Raw genomic sequence first — 22,167 nt, forward strand, 5'->3', positions numbered from 1 at the left:
ATTTACAGGTATTATGAAGGGGGGTTATCCACGTGAAGATGCATTCTATGTATTCTGTTCTGATCATATTTTTTCATGCAGGTGTTATTATATCTTTATGTCTTCTGTCTTTTCATGTGAAGGACTTGGGGCACGTGATTTCTTATTATTTCTGCTCATTAATTACAAGCAGTTCACAACCCACAAATGGAAAGAAGTATCTTCTTTCTTTCCACAAATGCAAAGTCCAAGGATAGATCCATGATGTTCCTTCATAACAGTTAGGATAAAAATTTCAATTAGGCTACATGTGTTACAGTTGACACATGTCAGTACAGTTTTTATAACCTTTTTATTGGCACAAATGTAAAAGAAATTTACATAGGCCTAAATCATTTTCAAGGCGGGCTTACCTCTCCAATATCCATTTTATATTGACGTTGAGGCATCAGCAAATATCTCCATCAAACAACTCTGATTATTCAAGCTCCTCACCAAAAACTAAATTAAAAATTACATTTACATATTGAAAATTAAATATTGAATTTATATCTTTGATAAGAATATTGTATCATTAATGGATTTATAATAATAAATAATAATGCAGTATAATGACTTTTTTTGTATGATTAAAAAAGGTAATAATTATTACATTTAACAAGTTGTAAAAAATTAATTAGAGTATTGATTTAGAATCAATGACCTATGGAGAAGGGTTTGGATTAAATACGTTTGTACTTCTTCTCACTCTTTCTGAATATGTCAATCAAGTGATTAAGTGTTTGACCATTTATTTTGCTTTGCTTTTCATTGTCTGTAAATATTACTTTTTTCTGTGTCATCTTGTTTGTATGATCATTTCTGTTTCTCTTATTTTTGTTGTTCTTGAATGTGGAGGCTCATGGGCACCTTCCAAAATGTGTCAGTAGGTGCATGGGGGGAAAATATCCATAGAAATAGGATTCCCGCACTCTGTCAAAATACTTATAACAAAACTTTTTTACCTGAACATCATTTCAGGTTAAAAAACCTATGAAGGTCTAACGACCAAAACATGTGAATTGAATTAAGTTTTCTTGCAAGAATTTGGATAGTGTGCAGGAATTCTCTTTTTTTTATGTTTGAAGTAAATTTCCATATCAAATAAAATCAAATCACTGGGGAGGGAGTTGTGTTTTTTATTTTGCTTAGAGGGAGGACATTCTACTTTAAATGCTTGTATTTGTATTTTAAATAACTTATCTGTGAACCCTTAAACCTGGGTAAAAGTGGTTTACACACACACACTTTGATAATGAAGAACAGCTCCTAAAAAAGCTCAATTTTTACACATGATTATATAACAGGTGAAATATTAATAAAGTTAATATTGAGAGTAATGACATTATATAAAGAGTAATGACATTGCATTTTTATTTCTCCTTTTTAAGCGTAGACAATGAAGATAGTTGTGATATGAGTAACACACAGTGACACAGTCAGTCTTTTACATGTTCATCAGAAATTCCTCTCACAAAAAGGTTTCAAAGAGCATCTTCATTGAGTAATAAGGCTGACCAACCATAGTGTACTACTCTGGAAATATCACAAACTTTGAGTGAAACATTGAAGGAGGACAAAACATGATGAAATACCTAAAACAGATGTTTACTGATTAATCCTTTCGGCCAGGCTGGTCATAAGTAATATACTTTACAGCCACCCAGTGCATGTTGTAACATACTTTACTTGACCCTGTTAAGTAGCTCTTTAATATCTGCCTCAATGTCAATGGTAAGGAACTTTCTGCTGTAGCGCTTGTAAGGCTCCCCATCAGGGCCGACCAGGAACTTCTCAAAATTCCAGGAGATGTCGTTCCTTCTGACGGGACTCCACATGATGAACTTTGGATCAGTCATGAGAGCCATGGCATCATCACTGGGGAATGGAAGCTTTTCCTTCAGATATACAAACAAGGGGTGGGCATCCTTTCCATTCACGTCCACCTTCTCCAGGAGCTGGAAGTTGGGTTCAAAGCCGTTCCCTGGACGGATATACCTGAGAGACTTAAGGATTTCATCATTCTTGCAGTTCTCCTGTTATAAAAAAGACAGCAAATTCACTTACATTATGGAGAGTATGCAATCATATTGATTAAAAACAACTTGAGGTTTGATTCAACCCAAAAAATGAGACTATTGGTACATTTCTCACTGTGCTGCACGACATTTGTATGGTACTTGTGTTTCACTTGAGTATCTCCATTTTATATTTCTTTATTCTTTCTACATATAGGCTGTATTTCAGAGAAAAGTATTGAATGAATGAATGAAAGAAAGAATGAATGCTCTACTTTTTACTATGTTATCTGACAGCTGCAGCCATAGTTTTTTTGCAGATTTATATTTTTATATACAAAATCTATGAAGAAGTTTTAGATTAGTTTATGTAATATGGAAATCACTATAACATTTGAAATGTACATTTATGTACATTTCAAGGAAGTAGAAATAAGTACCAGCACAAAGTAGCTTATGTAAAAATATAAAATATAAAAACAGTAATAATAAAACGGTTAGCACTTGTATATGTGAATATTTGAAAATAATAAATATGTGTAATGTGCTGAGCGTGTCAAGTGTGTAAAATATAAAGTACAAATACAGCTATAATAAGAAACAATTAGCTCTAGTATACGAATACTTACAATTATAGATGTGTGTACAAATATAAAACTGCGCGCCATATGCTATAATACAATGCATAAAACAGTGTCCCTCACAGTAAGTAGGAAGAACAATAAGAATATATAAAATATATAGAATAACACGTCAAATGTCTTGATGACAATATTAAAATGTATGTAATTAACAAGCGGCAAGCTCCATATTGGCTTTTGTTCTATAGTCTGAGCACGAACATATGCCAGCTGTTTGAAAGTCTTCGACACATCAGATTTTGCTCTAAATGGGCTTAGCCTATGTAAATAATATCCTCCCATGAGAAAACTGAGCATATCAGCCACTTTTGAATGCACACATGGCTTACCTGATGTCCAAACTGATTACAGGGCACACCCAGAATAACGAGTCCCTTGGCAGAGTAGCGGCTGCTGAGCTCGTTCATCTGAGTGTAGTCCCTGGTTGTTGTTCCTCAGAGAGACGCCACATTCTCAATGAGAACAACTTTCCTCTTCAGTGAAGAGAAACTAAACATTTCTCCAGACAGAAGCTTAGCTGTCAGGTCGTAAAACCCTTTCACGTTCCCAGCCATTTTCGTGAATCCCGAATTTATAAAAATGTAGTTAGTACACGTAAGAAGGGAAGAAAGAAGCACGACGCACCTCTATAAAGCAGGTTCAATGTCAACAAGTCCAGCCCTCTTTTTCATGGGGCGGATATACTGTATAGTTGTCAACCAACTCTGGTGGTGGAATGTAACTAAATACTTGTACTTTACTTGAGTCTTCTCATTTTATCCTATTTTATAGCCAACTTTTACTCCACTACTTCGCCAGACATCACAATAAATCAAAATACCTGACAGCTTTAATTATTTAAAAAAAAAATGTCCACAAAAAGTATAAGAAGATAAAGAAAAAATATGATGTTTTGTTACAAATTAGTTTCTACAAGTAAACCTGAAATTATATATATATATATATATATATTATATATATATATATATATATATAATATATAATAAAAATGAAACATTTTCAAATGTTTCATTCATTCAGTTTTATTCCATCTGTTTAGCAGATCCTGAAGAGTTTTTATTTTTGCTGTTTCCCTACAGTTTATTTATTGCACAGTTTATTCATTTATGTTTTTACTATAACATATTTTTATACAACTTGTATCAGGAAAATATCGAATGTGTTGAATGTATTCAATGAAGTGTAAGGAGAGAAAAAAAATCAGTATCAGGGAAGTAGATTGCCATGATGCACCTACCACACAGCTTAATATTGATTATTGGCCAAATATGGTAAATCAGTTCACCCACCGTTTCTTGATGGTCTACTAGATTTATTCAGATACATAGAGTCTGAACTGTTGTGTCACGAGGTCACCTACTTTACTTCCTTTCAGAATAAGTTGTAAACGTTAGAAAGAGGGAAAGGGGCATCGCAATAACGTAGGGACCGATTACAAAAGTTGGTACTTGTCTAACATTTATCAATCGATTTTTGCAAATATAAGCTGTACACACATACACGAACAGCAAATCTAAATTATAAAAATGTTTTTTTTGGGTGGGCTTGTTTTCTTTTTAAGAGTTTTACACGTTTGTTTGAAACTAATCCCCCCCTACCCGCCTTGGTCGGCATGAATGGTACATTCCAGGAAGTCCTGGGCAATTTGTTATTTTTACTGCTTGATTTAAAGTTCATTCAAGGACAATTACCAACTGAAAACGACCAAACATTTCCTGAAAATATTAACCCGACACCAGAAATTGTAATAGCTGCATTAGGGGTTCAGAAAAAGTTCGATAACGCTACCTGCCCGCCGTTTAACAAGCTAACATGCCAGACTGGCTCAGTGTGTTTGCGGTCATCAGCCTGTTTTTAAGTCTTGTAACAGTAGCTGGTTATATTTTGTACTCGGGACTCTTCGCAGACATCACCGTAATGACTGGTTCTCCTCCCATAAGGAAGATTACATTCGCCTACAAGTTCAAAGAAGGACCGTACAAAAACTGCGGACAAGTTTTTAAGGAGTCTCACAGTATTGGACCAAAGCTGCCATGTATCGGAATATTTTACGACGACCCCCAAAAGGTAAACACACATTGCGTAACATTTAAGTAGTACTGCAGTGCTTTTTAAAAAAAATAATGTATCAGTGTTACCGTTTTTCCACGGTTTCCAGTCAGATTTTAAATTAGGGAGATTTTGCAATGTGAGCGGTGTTATATGAACGCTAGATGGCGATAAAGTAATTCTCTTAAAACGGTTGAAGTGGTCGAAGATAAATCATTTCCCAGCAGGTAAAAAGTTGATGGTTTGAATAATTTCATGTATCCAGTTTAAATTTTTGAATGTATCTTTTTTGACTCAACAGTTTGTGCCATTTCATGTTATCCTGTCATTCAGTCTCTTAACTTTACTCAGCATTTTACAAAGACTTTTGGCACTGACTGGTTTTTGTGTTTTCCCTCGTGTAATATCAGCTGGACAGGGTGTGGTGTGTTTTGTGGATTCAGATGTCAGAGATGTCATAACATATTAGGCTATCCATGTGCATTTTGGAGCTGTTCATTTGAGGTCTTGAGATGTAGTCCCAAACCTTAAGCCTTAATCTTCGGTCTATAGGAATATGTAACAATAGGACACTTAATGACATGGAAATGGCTATATATAAATAAATACAAACCATACTGGATCAGAGCAATGAAGTATGTCACCTACCTACAGTAGCATTTATCACAACAAATCAACAAATTGTTAGAAATAGATTGTTGTAAAACCTGACAAGTTTCTTTTACCAAAAAAAATCTTGGAGACTGACTGCCTTGAAATTTTTAAGTAAATATACTTGTACTTGATATCCCATCGTTAAACTTACTTAAATTGAGTTATATTTACTAAATTAAGTAAATACTGATAAATTCCAAGTAAAGCTAATACTTAGCTATAAAATAAACATAAATTAAGATTTATAGTTATATTTGCTTTCCTTTTTTTTTTTTTTTTAAAGACAATTGGTTTTCAAGATTATTTTAAGTAAGATCCATTTGTCAGTTTTTACAGTGTACAACCGAATTGAATTTTATGATATTGATCTTATCTTCCGCTGATTTTGAAGTTTAAATGAGATCTGTTGAGTCTAACTGCAGGGATAAGCTCTTTCAATAAACTCCTTGCCACCAACAATAACCTTATTTGGAGAGTCAGATTCATCTGCTGATTTGATATAAATGTGTGTTTGATTGGTGTTTTTGATGCGTTGTGTGTTGCAGGGCCACATACAAATTAGCCACAAGGGAGTGTAATTCGTCTACAGCTGTGCAGAGCCATTGGGTATTTGTAATCATCAAACATATTCCATCAGTCAGTTAATCAAACAATTTTCAGGCAGGTTGTGTTGGATTCACCCTCTGACAGTCAGATGAATAGCTTGTCTTGTTAGCCTGGAGTCCTCACAGCAGCAACTACTTGTGTAAATCAAATTGCACTGGTGTTGTTGTTGCTCTTGTTGAGAGTAAAGTCTAAGTGTCACTTGGGAATGATGCCAGTATGAAATAAAACAGGGTTAGCCATTAGCTATTTTGGAGTTCCATAAAGATCAAGGGCCAAACTGGGTAAACTGTGAATGTGACTGAAGCACTTGTGGTCTCATTTACTGCTAAAAACACAATTAGAAAGTTGGATCTCTGTGTGAGATGTTTTCCTGCATTCCAAACCGTTCCCTTGTGTGAACTCCAGTCGTCCCAAAATCTCAGTGTCTACAAGCAGCAGGAAATAATATCTGCTGGAACTGTTTCCCTGATACTGAATCCTGCTCACTCTCTGGGGTCTCCAAAATCATGCAGTGCTAGTTCCCATATTTTAAAGGGAGTCCAGCATGAGTTGTTTTTTTCACTCCCCCCAAACAGAATGAGGAGGGATGAGAAAAGGAGCAGCACCTTGAAATTATTAAGCAGTACAGTTTGTTGAACTACGGAGTGTCTGAAGTTTCAAGTAACAATGGTGCACAGTCTGCCATGCTAATACTGAATGTAGCTGGCTGTTTTTGCTGGAGCAAAAATGCTGACCTCTAAACGACCTCCATGAGAGTATACAGTGGAGATGAGATCAGATATAATGATAATAATGAAGATATCTCCAGTAATGTAATATCACAATAATAAGATGTAACATGCAGCCTCCATTGATTTGAAAAAAAGAATCAATGAAGTATTTTTTTAAGCTGAAATGCTTGTCTGGTTTCAACTTCTCAAATGTAAAGACAGACTTTTCTCTGTGTATCTCATTTTAAACAGAATAGAACTGCAGCTAACAATTATTTTCATTATCAACTAATCTGCAGATAATCTATGGTTTAATCTAAGAAATTGTCCAACAATCTTGGAAAAAAATAATTATCACAATTCCCTAGAACCCAGAATCATGTCTTCAGTTTGCTTCTTTTGTCCAAACAGTCAGAAATTCAAAGCATCATTATTTCTTGCCGTAAATGATAAAGAAAAGCAGGAAAATCTCACATAAAAAGCTGTAACCAACAAATGTGTGTAGTAAGGACAAAATAATAAAAAAACATCTGTCAGTATAATGCAGTACAATTCAACAGCACCTGTGAGATGAATAGACTGAAAACTTCAATCTGATCTGAGTCATTTAATATTGAGTATCTGCCAATACCAATAATACAGCTGCACAGTGCACACTTAAAGTACTTTAAAGTTGTTAAAATCAGTCCAGTCTATATGCATGATAGTTAGATATTTCTACAGTGCAATTAAAAAAAATGTCTGCATCCAAGCACTTCCTATTCTGTTTTTTTTAATTTCATTTTATTTTAGCTATATAACAAAGTAAACAAGCTAAAATATTTTTATAAGGCTCTTATCACAATTCCACTTAGTGCAGAATTTTTAGAGATAAAATAACCAAGCAAGCAAGTTAAAATGTCCTTATAAATTGCTTTCAAATCAAGTGCAGCATTGTAATAAAACTACAGAACACCATAGATACATAATATAATCACAATTCCCCCTCAAAATAGTGTTATAGTTGAATTTTAATATTCCCAGTCAAAACAAATAAAATCAGTCAATTTTTATTACAGCATTATAGTAAAACTAGTTCACAAAAAATAAACAACAAAAATTTCAGTTCCACTTTGTTTGTAGCAGCTCAAGGTGAATAAAAAAAAAAAAACGACTTATTGGAGTAGCAGCATTACAGTAAAACCTGAATATCTGCTGAAATCATGCTCTCCGTTTATGACACCTGTGTGACGGCGAACATAAACAAAGGATCAGGCAGGGCACGTGCTCAAAATACACTCCTTATCAACTAAAAAATGCATCGTTTGGGCCCGATACAGATCCTTCCACTCCTACCGGGACATCCCTAGTTTCTTTTCAATATCCAGCATATTGAATAACATTTAAAAATCACAATAATGTTATATTGTGACTCAAGTATCATGATAATCTTGTATCATGGGGCCTCTGGTGATTCCCACCCCTAGTACTGAATAAATTATGAGAGGCAGTATTACTGAACTCGAATATTTGCATGTGTTCTCGGTCAACCAGTTGATGTCTGCCATTTACAGAGCTGCCTTTCAACAGTATTGACTTAAGTGGTGCTAACCCTGCTGTAGCCTGATGCACAACAACCTGATGGAATGTATCCAGAGTTCAGCTCTGCTTCAAAAACACTTTTGTGATGCTCATCCTCTTTTTTTCCCAAGCCAGCAATTAGGCTAACATTGGGTCCTAGTTCCTCTGCACAGAGTCACAGCCAAGTCCTGATCTAAGTTAAAATAATTGGCGTAATGATCTCAGCTCATTAGCGTCGGAGCCTCAGGATGCCATTCAGTCTCAGCGTCAGGAGCCCGAGAGAGCGCTCTCAGATAGGGGACTGGTATTTGGTGTCTAAACAGAGAGACACTGTCCATTGATATTTGCAGTGAGAAAGATTTTCAAAAGTGCAGCTGACAGAGGATAAGTGTCAGCGTGGCTAGTCTCATCCTCTGTTCTCGGTTTTTTCACTTTTACTTCCTTTAATCACTTCCTCTGGAGAAACAAAAGACCTCAACAAGGACTTGAGTTGGTCCTTGGATGGTTGCCATGGATACAGGGCTGGAGCAGCTCTGTCTGTTCCCTTAAATGGCTAACACATATTCTGGGGCCCCACTTAATTCACACTTCTCCTCCAGCCCCTCCATAGTTTCAAAGCCCGGGTCGGGGGTGGGGGGTGGGTTGGTGGAGGGGCTTCTGACCCAGTGCGCCCACTTCACCTCTACCCTTCAGCTCCTCCTCTGCATCCAACTTTGACAATCGTCAGAGGGCGGTAACGGGTGTGGATCATGTGGTTTTCTGTCAAGCTTGATATTCCAAGTACTCGATCGGGGTCATGATTTGTGGTCCTTGAGACATGAATAAAAAGCTATGTGACAAGTGGAATGGTGGTGAAATGACACATGTGTCTGCCCATCTTCAGGGACCCATGTTTGGGTCACAATACGATGAAAGCTGCGGGCATGGCAGCTGAAGCAGGGGCTGGTCAGGAAATGTGTATCAGTCCGAAAGTTTGTTTTTGTGGTGAATGATGAAATAGCAGAAAATCTCTCCGATACTTGTCCTCTCAGAAAGTCAGTAAAAGATTTAAAAAGTGAGCCTCTCCAAATCTGAGCGCGGAAGGAAAGTACTTTGTATGCTGGTGAAGACAGTTTGCCTTTCTTACTTTGTTGCCTTAACAAAGTCAATTCAGCCTATGTGCAACAGAGACACGAAGCCCGTTGTTCCTTCAGTTGGATTTCGGAAACTTTTTGCTGCAGATGAGCTGTCACTGAGTTGAAGAAACATCAAAAGATGGCACACTAGTGTCTTGATGAGTGCAGAGAAGCAAAACAAAGATTGTGGACAGAGGCTGGTGCTTTTGGTGCTCGTTCTTTCTTCTTGAACTCCCGACATGGAGTCCTGTGATGATTAATAAATCCACTAGGCTCAGACTCCCCACTGTGAGCCCCTGAAACATCCAAAGTGTCAGAAGTATGTGTTGTTTCCAAAATGTACTTTTGATACTTAAAATAAGATCAATCAAGCTATTAGCCGGATATTTAAAATCAATGTCTTTTGTAAGTTTTGACATATTTTAGTTCGGCCAGCTCTTCTGACTTTTCTTTAAACTGTACTGACAGTCGCTATGATTTGCACTTGTTAATAGATGTTTCTTTAAAGATTGTGGACATTTGATGAAGATCATATCTTTTTCTGTGAGTCTTTATGAAGCTGCCCTTCATCATCTCCACTGGGCATCCAAAGCCTTGCAAGCTTACTACACAAAGAAAGTTAAGTTTACCTGTCATCTGTAAAATATCAGTGTTGGATATTTCCAGACATAACATAAGGTCATAAATGAAAAACATACATGACAAAAATTAGATGTATCTGGTATCCAATATATGTCCTCACAATGCAGATTGAGTCCATGCTTGATCTGATATGGCCCATATAAACAAAACTCAGAATATGCATCACAAGGAATCTATATTCTCCAGATAATCTTAGAGATATCCAGTGGTATTTTCTGGATTCTGGCCCTTTTCACCCATCACGTGCATCCTATATACAGCCAAGGGTTGTATGTATGTTTGTTGCTTCATGTGTGACCAAAATGCCAACACATGGGAGGAAAAATCTATAACTTCTTGGCAGGAGAAAACAATACACATCGGAAACTGTTCTCAACTCAGACTGCAGTATTTATTCTCCACAACTTGACTCAAGATAAAGATTCTGTACCTGGGGATAGAGCCGGAAACTAACAGTTAAACAAAGTAATAATACAAAATCTTGACAAAAAATGGAAATGTTTGAGCTTTAGTGTGGTTTGCAGAGGTCCACAGGTATAATGAGATTAATTACATTGTAAATATGCCAGTGTCTGTTTCTGTTTTATAAAAATATGACAGCTGAGGACTTCTAAACTACTCTACTCTCCACTCTATTTAACTTGTACTGTTATTTCCACTTATTGTGTTTTACCCATTTAACCAATATTTAGACTGATGGAATAAATGTTATGGGAACATAGTAGTTCGTGTTAAAGTAGTTAAGTTCTTAGATTCTTGAGTTTTGTATAGGTTACAAATGTTACTGTATAATACATGTACTTTCCTTTTCTTAAATCTAGGCAATGTGTCAATAAAAACATTTAAACACTATCTGCTTTTTTAGGTGGCTTATCAGAGTGTCTCATTTCAAATTTCCATGATGTCTCAAGAATTGTTGTACCAGTTTTTTTTGTGAATAACTGAAACTGAACTGAACTGAACCGGTAGAAAGCTACCTCTTTAAAGATGGAGATCTGAATCATCTGTTGGCGACCCCTGAGTCAACTGAGATTGTATGAAGTGTACCTCTTTTGACCTTTTGGTCCCCAGATTTTGCCGCTGTGTAAGTGCTCTTGACTTTCACACTAGTCTTTGGCACAGACAGCATGCTGACATGCAGGCAGAGGTACAGAGGAGGAGAGGCTTTGCACCATAAGGCTTTGACATAACATAGTTGTCTCTCCTCTGCTTAGAAGTGGTGAATTGAGTTTATGTGACACAGTCTCTGGCTTTTGTTTGATATCTAGTATCTGCAAAAATGTTGTCGCACATACCCAATCTGTCCTCAGTGCTATTAGCTTGTGTAATATTTTAAATGAATGCTGCTGTCACACGGAGCATTGAACCGTCGAATATCCATTTTGAACAGCTGATCTGATTTGCTGCTTAAAAATTGCTCAAACAAATTGATCGACTAACTGATTAATTGATGAATTATGTCAGATCTACCAAGAGTTAAGCTATGGATTGCACCATAGAAAAAACAAACTGTGACAATCAGAATTTATCACAAAGTTATTCAAATACACAAAACCATTCTACCACCTAAGATTTATGTTGATTAGCAGACTTTATTCATAATAATACTCAAAGTAGGATCATCTGTTCATCTGCTGACACCAAATAAATCTCAAGTTAGATAATTGTATGCTGATTTCTCACTTCTTGCATTATTTCTGTTTGCGTGTGTTTTGAAACTTCAAATGTGCAGCTGTGTAAAAAAAAAAGTAGCTTAGTCTGCAGTGCACAGTGAACATCACACTTCTACCCATGACTGGCTTTGCGTGTTGAGGAACAGAGAAAAAAATAGCAGTTCTCAGACACGCTGGCTGTGCTTGAAGCGTAGCATTGATAGGTTTATGGACAAATTGGACCATTGCAGCTTATTTATTACACGAGCCTTCAGCAGTGCTCAGCTCAGCACAGTGGGGAGAAAGTCTTGGATGTCCCAAGAGTATTCATTTGTAAAGAGTGTCTCCCTTTTCTTCTTTTTTTTAATGGGCACTGTGGTGCTCAGAGCAGAGGATGGAGCAATAATTGCTGCGCTGCCAAATTCTCCAATTAGAGCTCAGATTAATGAGAATATTTTCTGCTTAAATTTGGCACCTGGATGACACCAGAGAGGATATCTATTTTGCTCACATCATATTGTTTTTTTAATGTATACTATGCACTACTACATAAAATTACGGTACACTACACCCGAGTGTTTATGACTCATCAGTCTTTGCAGACGGGTACTCTGGAAATGTTGATGGTACTGTAGATGACATTTCACAGTTTCCCCCACCTTTTTTCAAAGAGACAGACTGGCTAGAAAAAGATGATGTAGTGTTTTTGTACAATAAGTCCCTGCAAAAAAACTTAGCAAGCATCAAGAATTGTTCTGAAATTGCCAGATAGCATTTTTTGCTTCAGAGCACTAATTTCTCCGTCAGTGCTGCTGTACTGAAGGAAAAGGGAAAGGTCAAATGCTGGTTTAGACAGTGTGCGTGTCTATCTATCTATCTATCTATCTATCTATCTATCTGTCTGTCTGTCTGTCTGTCTAGTTCAAAAAAGCTTTTAAACAAAAATATGTTACTGCCAAAACAATCCAAAAAAATAATGTTTTACATATATTACATGCATTAATTCATTACATATAGATATTAATAGAGGTGCCGCATACAGGCTCTGTATTGTACTGAATGCTGTCCATTTTTGATTTTTATACAAGACAATAAAGAACAGAATACTTTGTCATTGCACAAATGTACAACAAAATTTCAGTGGATCTCCTCTTAGTGGTAGATGGTGAAAAAAAAACACAAGGACAAAAACAAACAAAAAACAGCTGCAAATATTTACTCAAAACTATAGTAGTAAATAGTCAGCGATGAATTATCAGTAAAAGCACCATAGTTTTGATAACTGCATTTGATAATTGCACTCTACCAATACAGTTCACTGCAGCGTTTGTACAATTTAATACATTACTCTCTATATCTCTCTATCTATATATCTCTATTTCTATCTACCCACCTTTTCTATTTATCTTTCCTATCTACCTAAAGTATCCATCAGTCTCTCTTGTTTATATGTTCTCTCATATCCACCTTTATTTATTTGTTCATTTGGTCCTTGTTCCTAGGTGCCCGAGCCACAATGCCGCTGCGCTGTCGGCAGTATTCTGAGCGAGGGAGAAAACAAGGCAGACGAGGAGCTTTTAAATAGCTATGAGACATCTGGCTTTAATGTCTTTTCCTTTCCCGAAGTCACACACGTGGTCACTACCTCGTTCCCTCACACGACGTATTTCTCAATCCTCCTGGGAATAAGAAGAGTTTACCCACGGCTGGGTCACTACATCAAGGTACCATGTCCTTTGGACTCCTTTCCACCACTAACATACATTTAAATTTTGCATGTCACTACAAATAATCTTGAGATTATTTCTTTTTTGTCAATAATCAATTATTTGATCATTAAAATGACAAGAAAGCAAATGCTCCATTCAGGAAATGTGATATAGTAAGGCTTAATAATCGTAAAATCGTTAAGGTATACTCTTACACTAACACCCTCTACATAACTGTCACACATGCTTGGACACATGCTTCCTATGCATCTACAGTCCCAGTAGATTTCAGGCAGGACACCAGGGACATGTAGCCTTCAATATCATAATATGTGATGGATGGGAAGTTAAAGACACTTACACTAAGAATTCATGAAGAAAAGGCAAATCTTGGTGTAAAATAATTCACTAGAATGCAGCAAATAAGGTTTTTGAAGCCCAAAGTCTTCTGTTAGAGGACTTCCAAGCCCCTATTTGGTGTTCTCCTCAAATACAGAAACAAAACCTTTGCCCTTGATCCTAATTGTGTATGTAAAAAAAGTACCCAATTCCCTTGCTTTCTAAATCTAATTAAATAAACATTAACATAAATTGAACATATTATTATCTAATATGATATATACACTATGTGTGTGTGTGTGTGTGTGTGTGTGTGTGTATGTATATATAAACTGTATAGTATAGACCTACCACTCAAAGCGTTTTCACACGACATGTCACACTCACCCATTAACACATATATATATTTTAATAGTAACCATAGCTACCGTACCACCTGCTATTCAGTTTTTAAACACTGAAACACATTCACACACTGATTGAACAGCCATCAGAAGCAAATTGGGGTTCAGTATCTTGCTAAAGGATACTTCGACATGTCGAGTGGAGGAGTTAAACTCAATTTTATGCAATGTTGTTGGGAGTCCCGTAGCCCCCTGACCTAAACACGTGTGTAAAGGAAAACAGAACTAACCACAGTGAAACATACTGTATGTTGACACAGCATCATTAGCATCAGACGTACATACAGTACTTGTCCCGTGGGCCTCAGTGTTCCCACAAAGCTGGCTGCACATTAAGTCAGCACACAAAGTGCCACTATAACACCCATAGAGCATGTATACTACATAAACAGATAATAGGCTGTCAATGATTCTGTTTTGACTCAGTATAAAATATTTTATATTCCTAAAATGGGAATAGGTGTAATAAATAGCCATTATGAGCCAAGGCCTGTGTGCTTGTTTAAATGGCAAGAAAAGGAAAGAAAGCATGTGATGTGAAATGCATGTGTGCATGATAGAATGAATCATTGCTAACGCTAAGGTGGGCTTGCGTGGCAAGTAAATGATCAATATCTAACCCCATGATGGTCACATGCACATCTGAGTCATACTGTGTGTTTTCAGGCGGCAGAGAATTGAAATGTGTTTTGTGAAAAGCTAAGCACGTCAAATCCTCGCTTTACATCCTCTGGGGGGTTGGGAGGTGTTTGTTAGGTGGCACAGCTGGAAGAGATTTATGGTACAGGAAAGATATGGAGGTGTGGAGTGAACTTGAAGACAAAGGAGAAAAAGAAAGAGAACAATTTGAGCTCCTTTTAGCACTTTATGATGAATGATCTCACTGAGTGCTGCTTGAGGGATGCTGGGAAAGTGAGTCATTGTTGTGAGGCGTGAGTTTTGTAGATGTGGTTTAATTATGCAGTGTGCTGAAACAGGTGGCAACACCACGGGTTGTCTCAATCACTCTGCTTCTGCTGGAGGAATGTGTTTGTGTGTCCTGTCTGGCGGCCTCTACCATCTGCTTGGGCGCTGTTTAAATCTGGCTCCGCTCCAGTGGCACTTACCCTATCAGAGAGGTCAGCAGACACAGCCATCAAAGTAGACATCAGTCTCCTTTACCAGCAATAATATTTCTTTTATCGATAATTGTTTCTACATTTGCTACACATAATTTACTGTGTTGTCTCAACACTTACAGGTTGTTGTTATTTGTAGCTGTTCAGCTCCATATTGGGAGACATTGTTGCATTTTATAATCAACAGATCCTCTCTGTCTGTAACATAAATATTGAATCATATAGAAGAATTATAGCTTCTACAGTGTGATATGCTTGGACGCATAGTAGAAAAGTGGATTTCTAGCTAGGGCTAAAAACATTGTTGCACAAGTTACTAGAAATTACTAATTAATTGCAATCACTAGTTACTTTTCTCAAAAGCAACTGAATTACTTTACCAATACAGCACATTAAAGAATACGTTGGAAAGTAACTGTTGCTTTTATTTTAAATATCGGCTTTAATTCTCTTATTAATGCACACTTAGCTATCATGGGTGGATTATGAGAAAATGGGCCCCTTTGGCATCGATATGCAAAAGGCCCCACCGCCTCTCCTGCAGATGATAAAATCACACAGTCTGTGTCTTTTTTGCATCTCTTTGTAGTCAGTATGCATCTTTTTGTGGTTTTGTCTCTGAGGTCATTATGTGCCTTTTCTTGGTTGTTCTGTGTATCTTTATAGTTTCTTTGCACCTCTTTGTGGTCATTTTTCGTTTCCATGTTACAGTAAAATGAGTGACATTTTGCAGATAAAGGCCATGGCGACCTCAGACAACTGTCACATTCGATCTGTAATTGTACCCATTATCACTATGATGGAAAATAAGGTGGGGAACAACAAAACACAATAGATATGTTCTGAAAGCCTATTTATTGTAGCCTCACAGGCCTTCAAATCATGCAACGCAAGTTTTTAAAACTTTTTTGGCAGTGTAAACTGAAATAACAACTGTTTCTCAGACACCCTGTCAGTTATTTCTAATCAAGATAGGTCTAATTAAATAAAAGCAAAACAAAAACATTACTGATGTATATGCTTTGTTATTAAAATCCTACAAACATTACAACTCATCACTGTAGGTCTATTGTTGTCCTTGATCATGAGGAGGGAAAATTAATGCCCATATTTCCAGAACAGCAGGCTTTAATTGTCAAAACTGTTGGCCATTATATGCAGTTAATGTGCAATGCTATTGAATGCCCTTTTAACATTTAATTAGTAGCCATAATAGCAATTATAGTTATCAGCAATTTTTTTTTTTTTTGTTTGACTAGTTAAAATTCCAAGCCAACATGATGTAATATTGACTTGCAGTAAATCTAATTAAAGACATCTACAATTCATTTCTCATTAGACAGAATGTTGATTCTTGGTTGAACAGTTAACTATTCATGGAAATGTTCCTTGTAAGTAAATCGCTGCTAGTCATCACTACTGATAAAATGTTAGCGGGGCTGATTGATGCATTCACATGACTAGGGATGTGCTGGTCCTTGGTGAGTAAAAACGTGACAAAGCAGCGTTCAGAAGAAAGTTAGTCATAACTTCCAGAAAGATTGACTGAAATAGTCCACCTTACACTTTTTCTCCCCTTCTGTCTCTCTGTATGAATATCCTTAAAAAAATCAATGAAATAGGCTGCATTTGTCTGCTATGATCAAGAAAAAAGTATCAAGTAATGATCCTGTTTAAATTTCTGTAACTGTAATTGCATTATGTCATTTGAAAAAATAATCAGTTACATTAGGCACTGCCAAAAGTAGTGGAGTTATAATTTCTCCCAGCACCAAGTCTACTGCAGCAAACAGACCTGAAATATATTATGCTTTCATAAAAAAAATCCGTTTGTGTTTTGTTAAAGCTGTTTTAAACAGGTATTGATTCAACTTCATGGTCATTGTAGGAGCTGTTTCTGATGTCTGATGCATCACAGCCTTGACAAAGTTTTATTAACTCCTCTCTAATACAGTTTCAGCAAATCTGAACTTTATAACCTTCATGATGAAAGAGTTTCTGTCAGGCTGGCATGTCAGACATTCTTAGTTTTAACCAGATGTATGAAATAAACTTCATAAACTGGGGGTCTAAATGTATTAATTGCAGTAACCAATGTACTGCAGTTCCTGTCTATAATGTGTCTTGTGGGTGGCTCTCTGTCCTCTGTCCATTATTGCCCCTCCAGCTATTAGTGATATGTAACTCTCATATTGACCTGTTTCGGAGGATTGCAGACATAGAGGGTGGAATATATAGAGGATTATGTACACATTTTATGCCTGTCTGTATAGGTCTAAAATGTGAATTTATTGTTATGTAATTTAGTGGATAGATAGACCTTGGACCAAAAGGGTAGAAAAAGACTTAAGAGCTCTAGATCTCAAACACATTTTATTCACAGCTATGAAATCAAGTGAGAGATTTGATGCCAAACCATGTGGTTATGTTTAGAGGCCCTGATATCCGTTTAATAAAAATTGTAACATGAATGACACTTTTGGGGTGTAACTCCCAGGTTGGACAGTTGTTCTGTGCAGGTGGAGTTTGCAGCTGTTTCTTTACTGTTCTTTCTTTTTTTGGCTCTACAGTACATTTGCAACGTGGCATTGTATTGCAGTATTTTGTTATTAAAAGAAAGTCATGCAGTTATTTGAATACAGCTGCTCGATCTTGAATGACTGAACAGGGATGATGTTATCCTCCCCCTGTGGTCTCTAACTACACTGTGCAACACTTGAAATCAGTCAATTTCAGGGGGGAAAAAGTCAGAGTGAAATTCAGTTTTTATGTCTTGCAGTATTCAACACTGTGTTACTTTCTGGAGACTGATTCTCTTGCATCGCAATATTCACCCAGAATGCTCCTTTATGCAGATAACTGGGGCCTCTCTGAGACACAGCATTGCCCTATGCAGGTTGAGAGTTGAATCCTAATTATATTACTGAGCGCATTTACACATCAGCATTCAAAGAGTGACAACCAAAATATATTGCCAAGAAAATCCAGGCATTTCTAAGCTGTCAAACAGACTAAACCAACTGTCTAGTTTGAAATTATCAGAGCATTTAAAAGAACCAAATGTATTACCTGTCATGTCATGCGCCCTTATGTCTTTTCCAAGCAACACATAATGAAAACTAACCAACATCTGAAAGTTAATAATAGTTTTTCACTGGCGTTCTCTCAAAGGCATTCTCCCTTAGCTTAAAAAACCCTTCCTAAATCTACTAATTTCTTACAATATGTGATAAATTTCTTACCGAGTTGCTTATTGCCTTTTTCTCCATGTTTTTGGAAGAACTCTTACTAATTTGCCCAGGGCTCAAAGGTTTAAATACTTGTGAAAGGTGTCTGAAAGCAGCACAAGAGAAGTGATGTCAGTCCAGTATTCAGAGAGTTCACAGAGATGTTAATTCACATATTTATTAGACTGAAAGAGCTTCGAGAGCTCGTGGAACATAGCAAACTCGCCACTGACAGGAGATGAACTATACATCACTGATGTGTTTGCCCTAATGTTAGTTATTATACAGAAGGGGAGTATTATGTGAAGGATGGCTACAGTGCATCATTGAGCCATGATTAATTTCATTTTTTAAACTATGTTAAACAAATGAGTAATAAATGATTTCAGGCCCGTCCAAAAATCCTTGTACATGAAAATGATGAAAAACAGTTTAACGGTCTCATACCACAGTTCAGTAATGTATAGTTTACAGTGTTTTCCATGTTTTCAACAAGTATTTTTTTTAACATTATAATGTGTAATGTGTGAAATCACTGAAATTATCTTACCTGGATTTTTAATGATTTAAAGTAATTTGAAATCTATTTTTGAAGCAAATGCCATCTAAACATTAGAAGAAAACAAAAAACACAACGTTTCACTATAAACAGTTTGTCACTGTTTAAAATTCAACAACAATATATAAACTAAAACATGGCTCCCATTTAACAGAACAGCACAAATAGTCCTAAATGGGTCCCTTTTAGTGAATAAAGCATGCTGTTGATGGCTGACACTTTGAATATCCCAAGTGGTGAGACCTTTTCAAACAAGCTCATCAGCATTTAGCATGCCTGGCTTGTCATGGCAGAATGATTTCTGTCTGTCAGACACTTTGAGTTGCTGCCCCACGGTTGGGCCTGATATTTGCCTAGTCAGACCATCGATCGGCCCCAGTGTTTTTCTTCTGTGCCTTGGCTCTTTAGTGGTGGGCTACATCGCAGACGCCTTGGCATCTTGAGATTTGATTCAAGCACGGTGGCCAGGCCTTCAGACTGGATTGGGGACCGGGGTGGGAGAATAATATTGCTGACATTCACAGAGATCTAAAGGTTTGTGAAAGGCAGACGATGGAACATTTGTTCGCTTCGGGGCACTGAAGTTTCTTGCCAGCACAGAGGTTCTGGGCTGAATATAAAGCAAGTTTTTCTTTGTTCCTAAGAAATGGCCTTTTTTAGCAACTAACACACATGGTGTGACAGTGATCATAAAGTCCTCCTCGGCATGATAGCGAATGAAGCCTCATTTTTGGCACATAAGGTGCTGCCTCACACAATTCTTATTAGTGGGTGAGAGTGATGCAAAGCAGTGCACAGATGCTAGTCCGCAGGGCCTGTTAAACATGCAGACTTTTAGCAAAAGGTGACGTACGATCAGAAAGGTCAGAAAAGGTTGTGGGGTTTATATGCTGGGCAAAGTAATGGAGGCAGTGTCATATGCTGGAAGATTCAGAGTGTGATTAATTAATTTGTATTTCTGGGGGTGTATAACTTTTGAAATATCTTATTAAGATGAAAGAGGACATGTATTCAGACAGTTTATTCCCATAGGTAGGGTTAAGCTCCATATGGGGGAGAAACCGACATTAAATTCAAAGCATTTTACAATGCTTTTCCTGCAGAACGTTTTTATTTATATTAGTATTCAGAAGTTTTACAAATTTCTTTTGTCTGTTTCAGTTGTAACTCATGGCACTAATGAGGTGCAGGGATCAAGCCGTGTGGTTAGGATGATTTATCAGCAAATGGTCAACTTCAATAGTCATTACATTTCCATCTCCAAATTTGCAATCTTGCACGAGCTTCTGTCAGACAGAAACTTTTGAAAATGCCTAACCTTTTGTATGTCTGCCTCATTGACATTCAGTCAGAAACCTTTTTGTTGCCACCTGCTGTGGCGTCTTTCTTTCACTGACCACATTTTACTTCATTTGAATACACTGAAGCCCAACTTGTCCAATAAATTGCACATGAACTCTGATATAAATCAAAATGCAAATAAAAGATGCAAAGTAATACAAATCAACATGCTTCAAATATGGAGTGCATGTGCTAACATTGAAATAAAGAATGCATAATAATAAACAGTTATAATGATGTGATTCACATTACAATGACAGCCATTACAACTGTCTGTTGAAGACCTAATTTTGTCACACTAAAAATCAATTAGTCCTCTTATCTTGAAATGTGGTATTGAATATTCATTTAAATGTCTGTTACATTTTTTTAAAAGCACAACACTTGGCAGTAGAATTCTCCCAATTAACTATTTAGTTCATTGTCAATTGATTTTGGCATATCCAGGATATCATGGAAATCAGCAAGATTAATTTCATGATTTTGTGAGTGCATGCGTGAGTGAGTATGTGTATCTGTCTGTCTGCTGCTAATCTTACAAACTACTGGATCAATCAGCCTAATATTTTTTTGTGCACATTCATGACTGTATACTTAAGGACCTCTTGTGGTTAATGCGATTCACAAGTGTTGAAAAACGTGTTTTGTTGACTTTTTAAAACACTTGTTGACTGCTGAATCCACACTCCTCTTTTTTTCTCTGACAAAAATATCTTGACATTTTGCTACACAGGGCTGACTACATAGTGAGCAACAAGCTTACTCTGGTACGGTGATAAAAGCACAACACTTACCAGCAACACCCAGAGTCCGCTGGCCGATGTGCTGCGACCCAGTTTTGTTGTGTCCGCTGCATGTCGTCATTACCACAGCAGAGGCAGAACGTTTCTAGCAGATTTTATAGACTTGCAGATTTTATTGATTTGGTCATTTTTTTCTTGATATTTGTGCTTCTGCAATAAGTAAATGAGTAGGTAATGCGGTTAAATTGTTTTTTTTACTTTGTTTTAATTGTGTTCATTGTTGTTATTTCCTAATTTTGTTGTGCTGTAACCTACAAAGTAAGTACCGTTAAAAGTCCAATTCTGAGTACATGGATCAAAGATTTGTGGCGATGTTTCTTATTAAAAATACATTCATACTCATAATTTGGTGTATCTTCTGAAAGTACTGCGGCATGTCTACTGGAATTACAAGAATTGTCTAGAGTGGCAGCAATCAGCTCAGGAGGCTGGAGCTCAGTTTTTTTTACTGTATTTATCTAGATACAGAAGGCTTCATCTCCAACAAGCTAAAGCACATTTTTTTTGTTTATCTTTTTTATCCCCTCAGTCTATCTATAATTTCTATGAACGTTTGGGCATGTCATCCCTCCTAATCGCTTTTCTAATTCCCTCCTGCCTTGTGATCACATACAGCAAGCACTATTTGCACTGAAAAACATGTGAACTCAGTGAGGAGTTTTAAAAATGAAAATAACAGCTTAATTACTCTTAAGGCAATGAAATGTTGAGTAAGAGCACAGGCATTCTGTCTGCAGGTGTTATTTCTTTTGACAAAGGGAAAAAATAGTTTTAATATAATATAATGAAATTAATATATCTGGGCATGTTGTTTTATTTTTAACCAATTAATTATATTAATGTACTAAATCACAGGGCCTCTTTCATCAAGTATGTTGCGTCATGATCCTGTGAGCGAACTCTTCCCATGGGACGCTCTGCGGAGTTTGCCCGTCAAATGTTCAAACATGGCTTTCATCCTTCAGCAGCTGGGAATCTACTGTTGGTGTTAAATGTCACATC

The 22,167-nt window shown here is 36.7% G+C and overlaps 2 protein-coding genes across 2 annotated transcripts in view; one reads left to right on the forward strand and one right to left on the reverse strand.

Moving 5' to 3' along the window:
- Positions 1–1,368: 1,368 nt before the first annotated feature.
- On the reverse strand, positions 1,369–3,329 carry gpx1a (glutathione peroxidase 1a). The gene is made up of 2 exons (XM_042495084.1): positions 3,007–3,329; positions 1,369–2,054 (listed from the first exon to the last, which is right to left on the reverse strand). Exons 1-2 carry the CDS (start codon positions 3,229–3,231, stop codon positions 1,704–1,706), a joined length of 576 nt encoding a protein of 191 aa, XP_042351018.1. The 5' UTR covers positions 3,232–3,329; the 3' UTR covers positions 1,369–1,703.
- A 987-nt stretch (positions 3,330–4,316) lies between these two features.
- The window catches only part of LOC121948480 (testis-expressed protein 264), a 46,428-nt gene continuing 28,577 nt past the window's right edge, over positions 4,317–22,167 (forward strand). Inside the window, exons 1-2 of the mRNA XM_042493881.1 lie at positions 4,317–4,744; positions 13,168–13,389. Coding sequence (XP_042349815.1) covers positions 4,490–4,744; positions 13,168–13,389 — 477 coding nt within the window. The 5' untranslated portion in view covers positions 4,317–4,489. The remainder of the gene's footprint in view (positions 4,745–13,167; positions 13,390–22,167) is intronic.

This window comes from Plectropomus leopardus, chromosome 2 (assembly GCF_008729295.1).
Source record: "Plectropomus leopardus isolate mb chromosome 2, YSFRI_Pleo_2.0, whole genome shotgun sequence".
Classification (NCBI taxonomy): Eukaryota; Metazoa; Chordata; class Actinopteri; order Perciformes; family Serranidae; genus Plectropomus; species Plectropomus leopardus.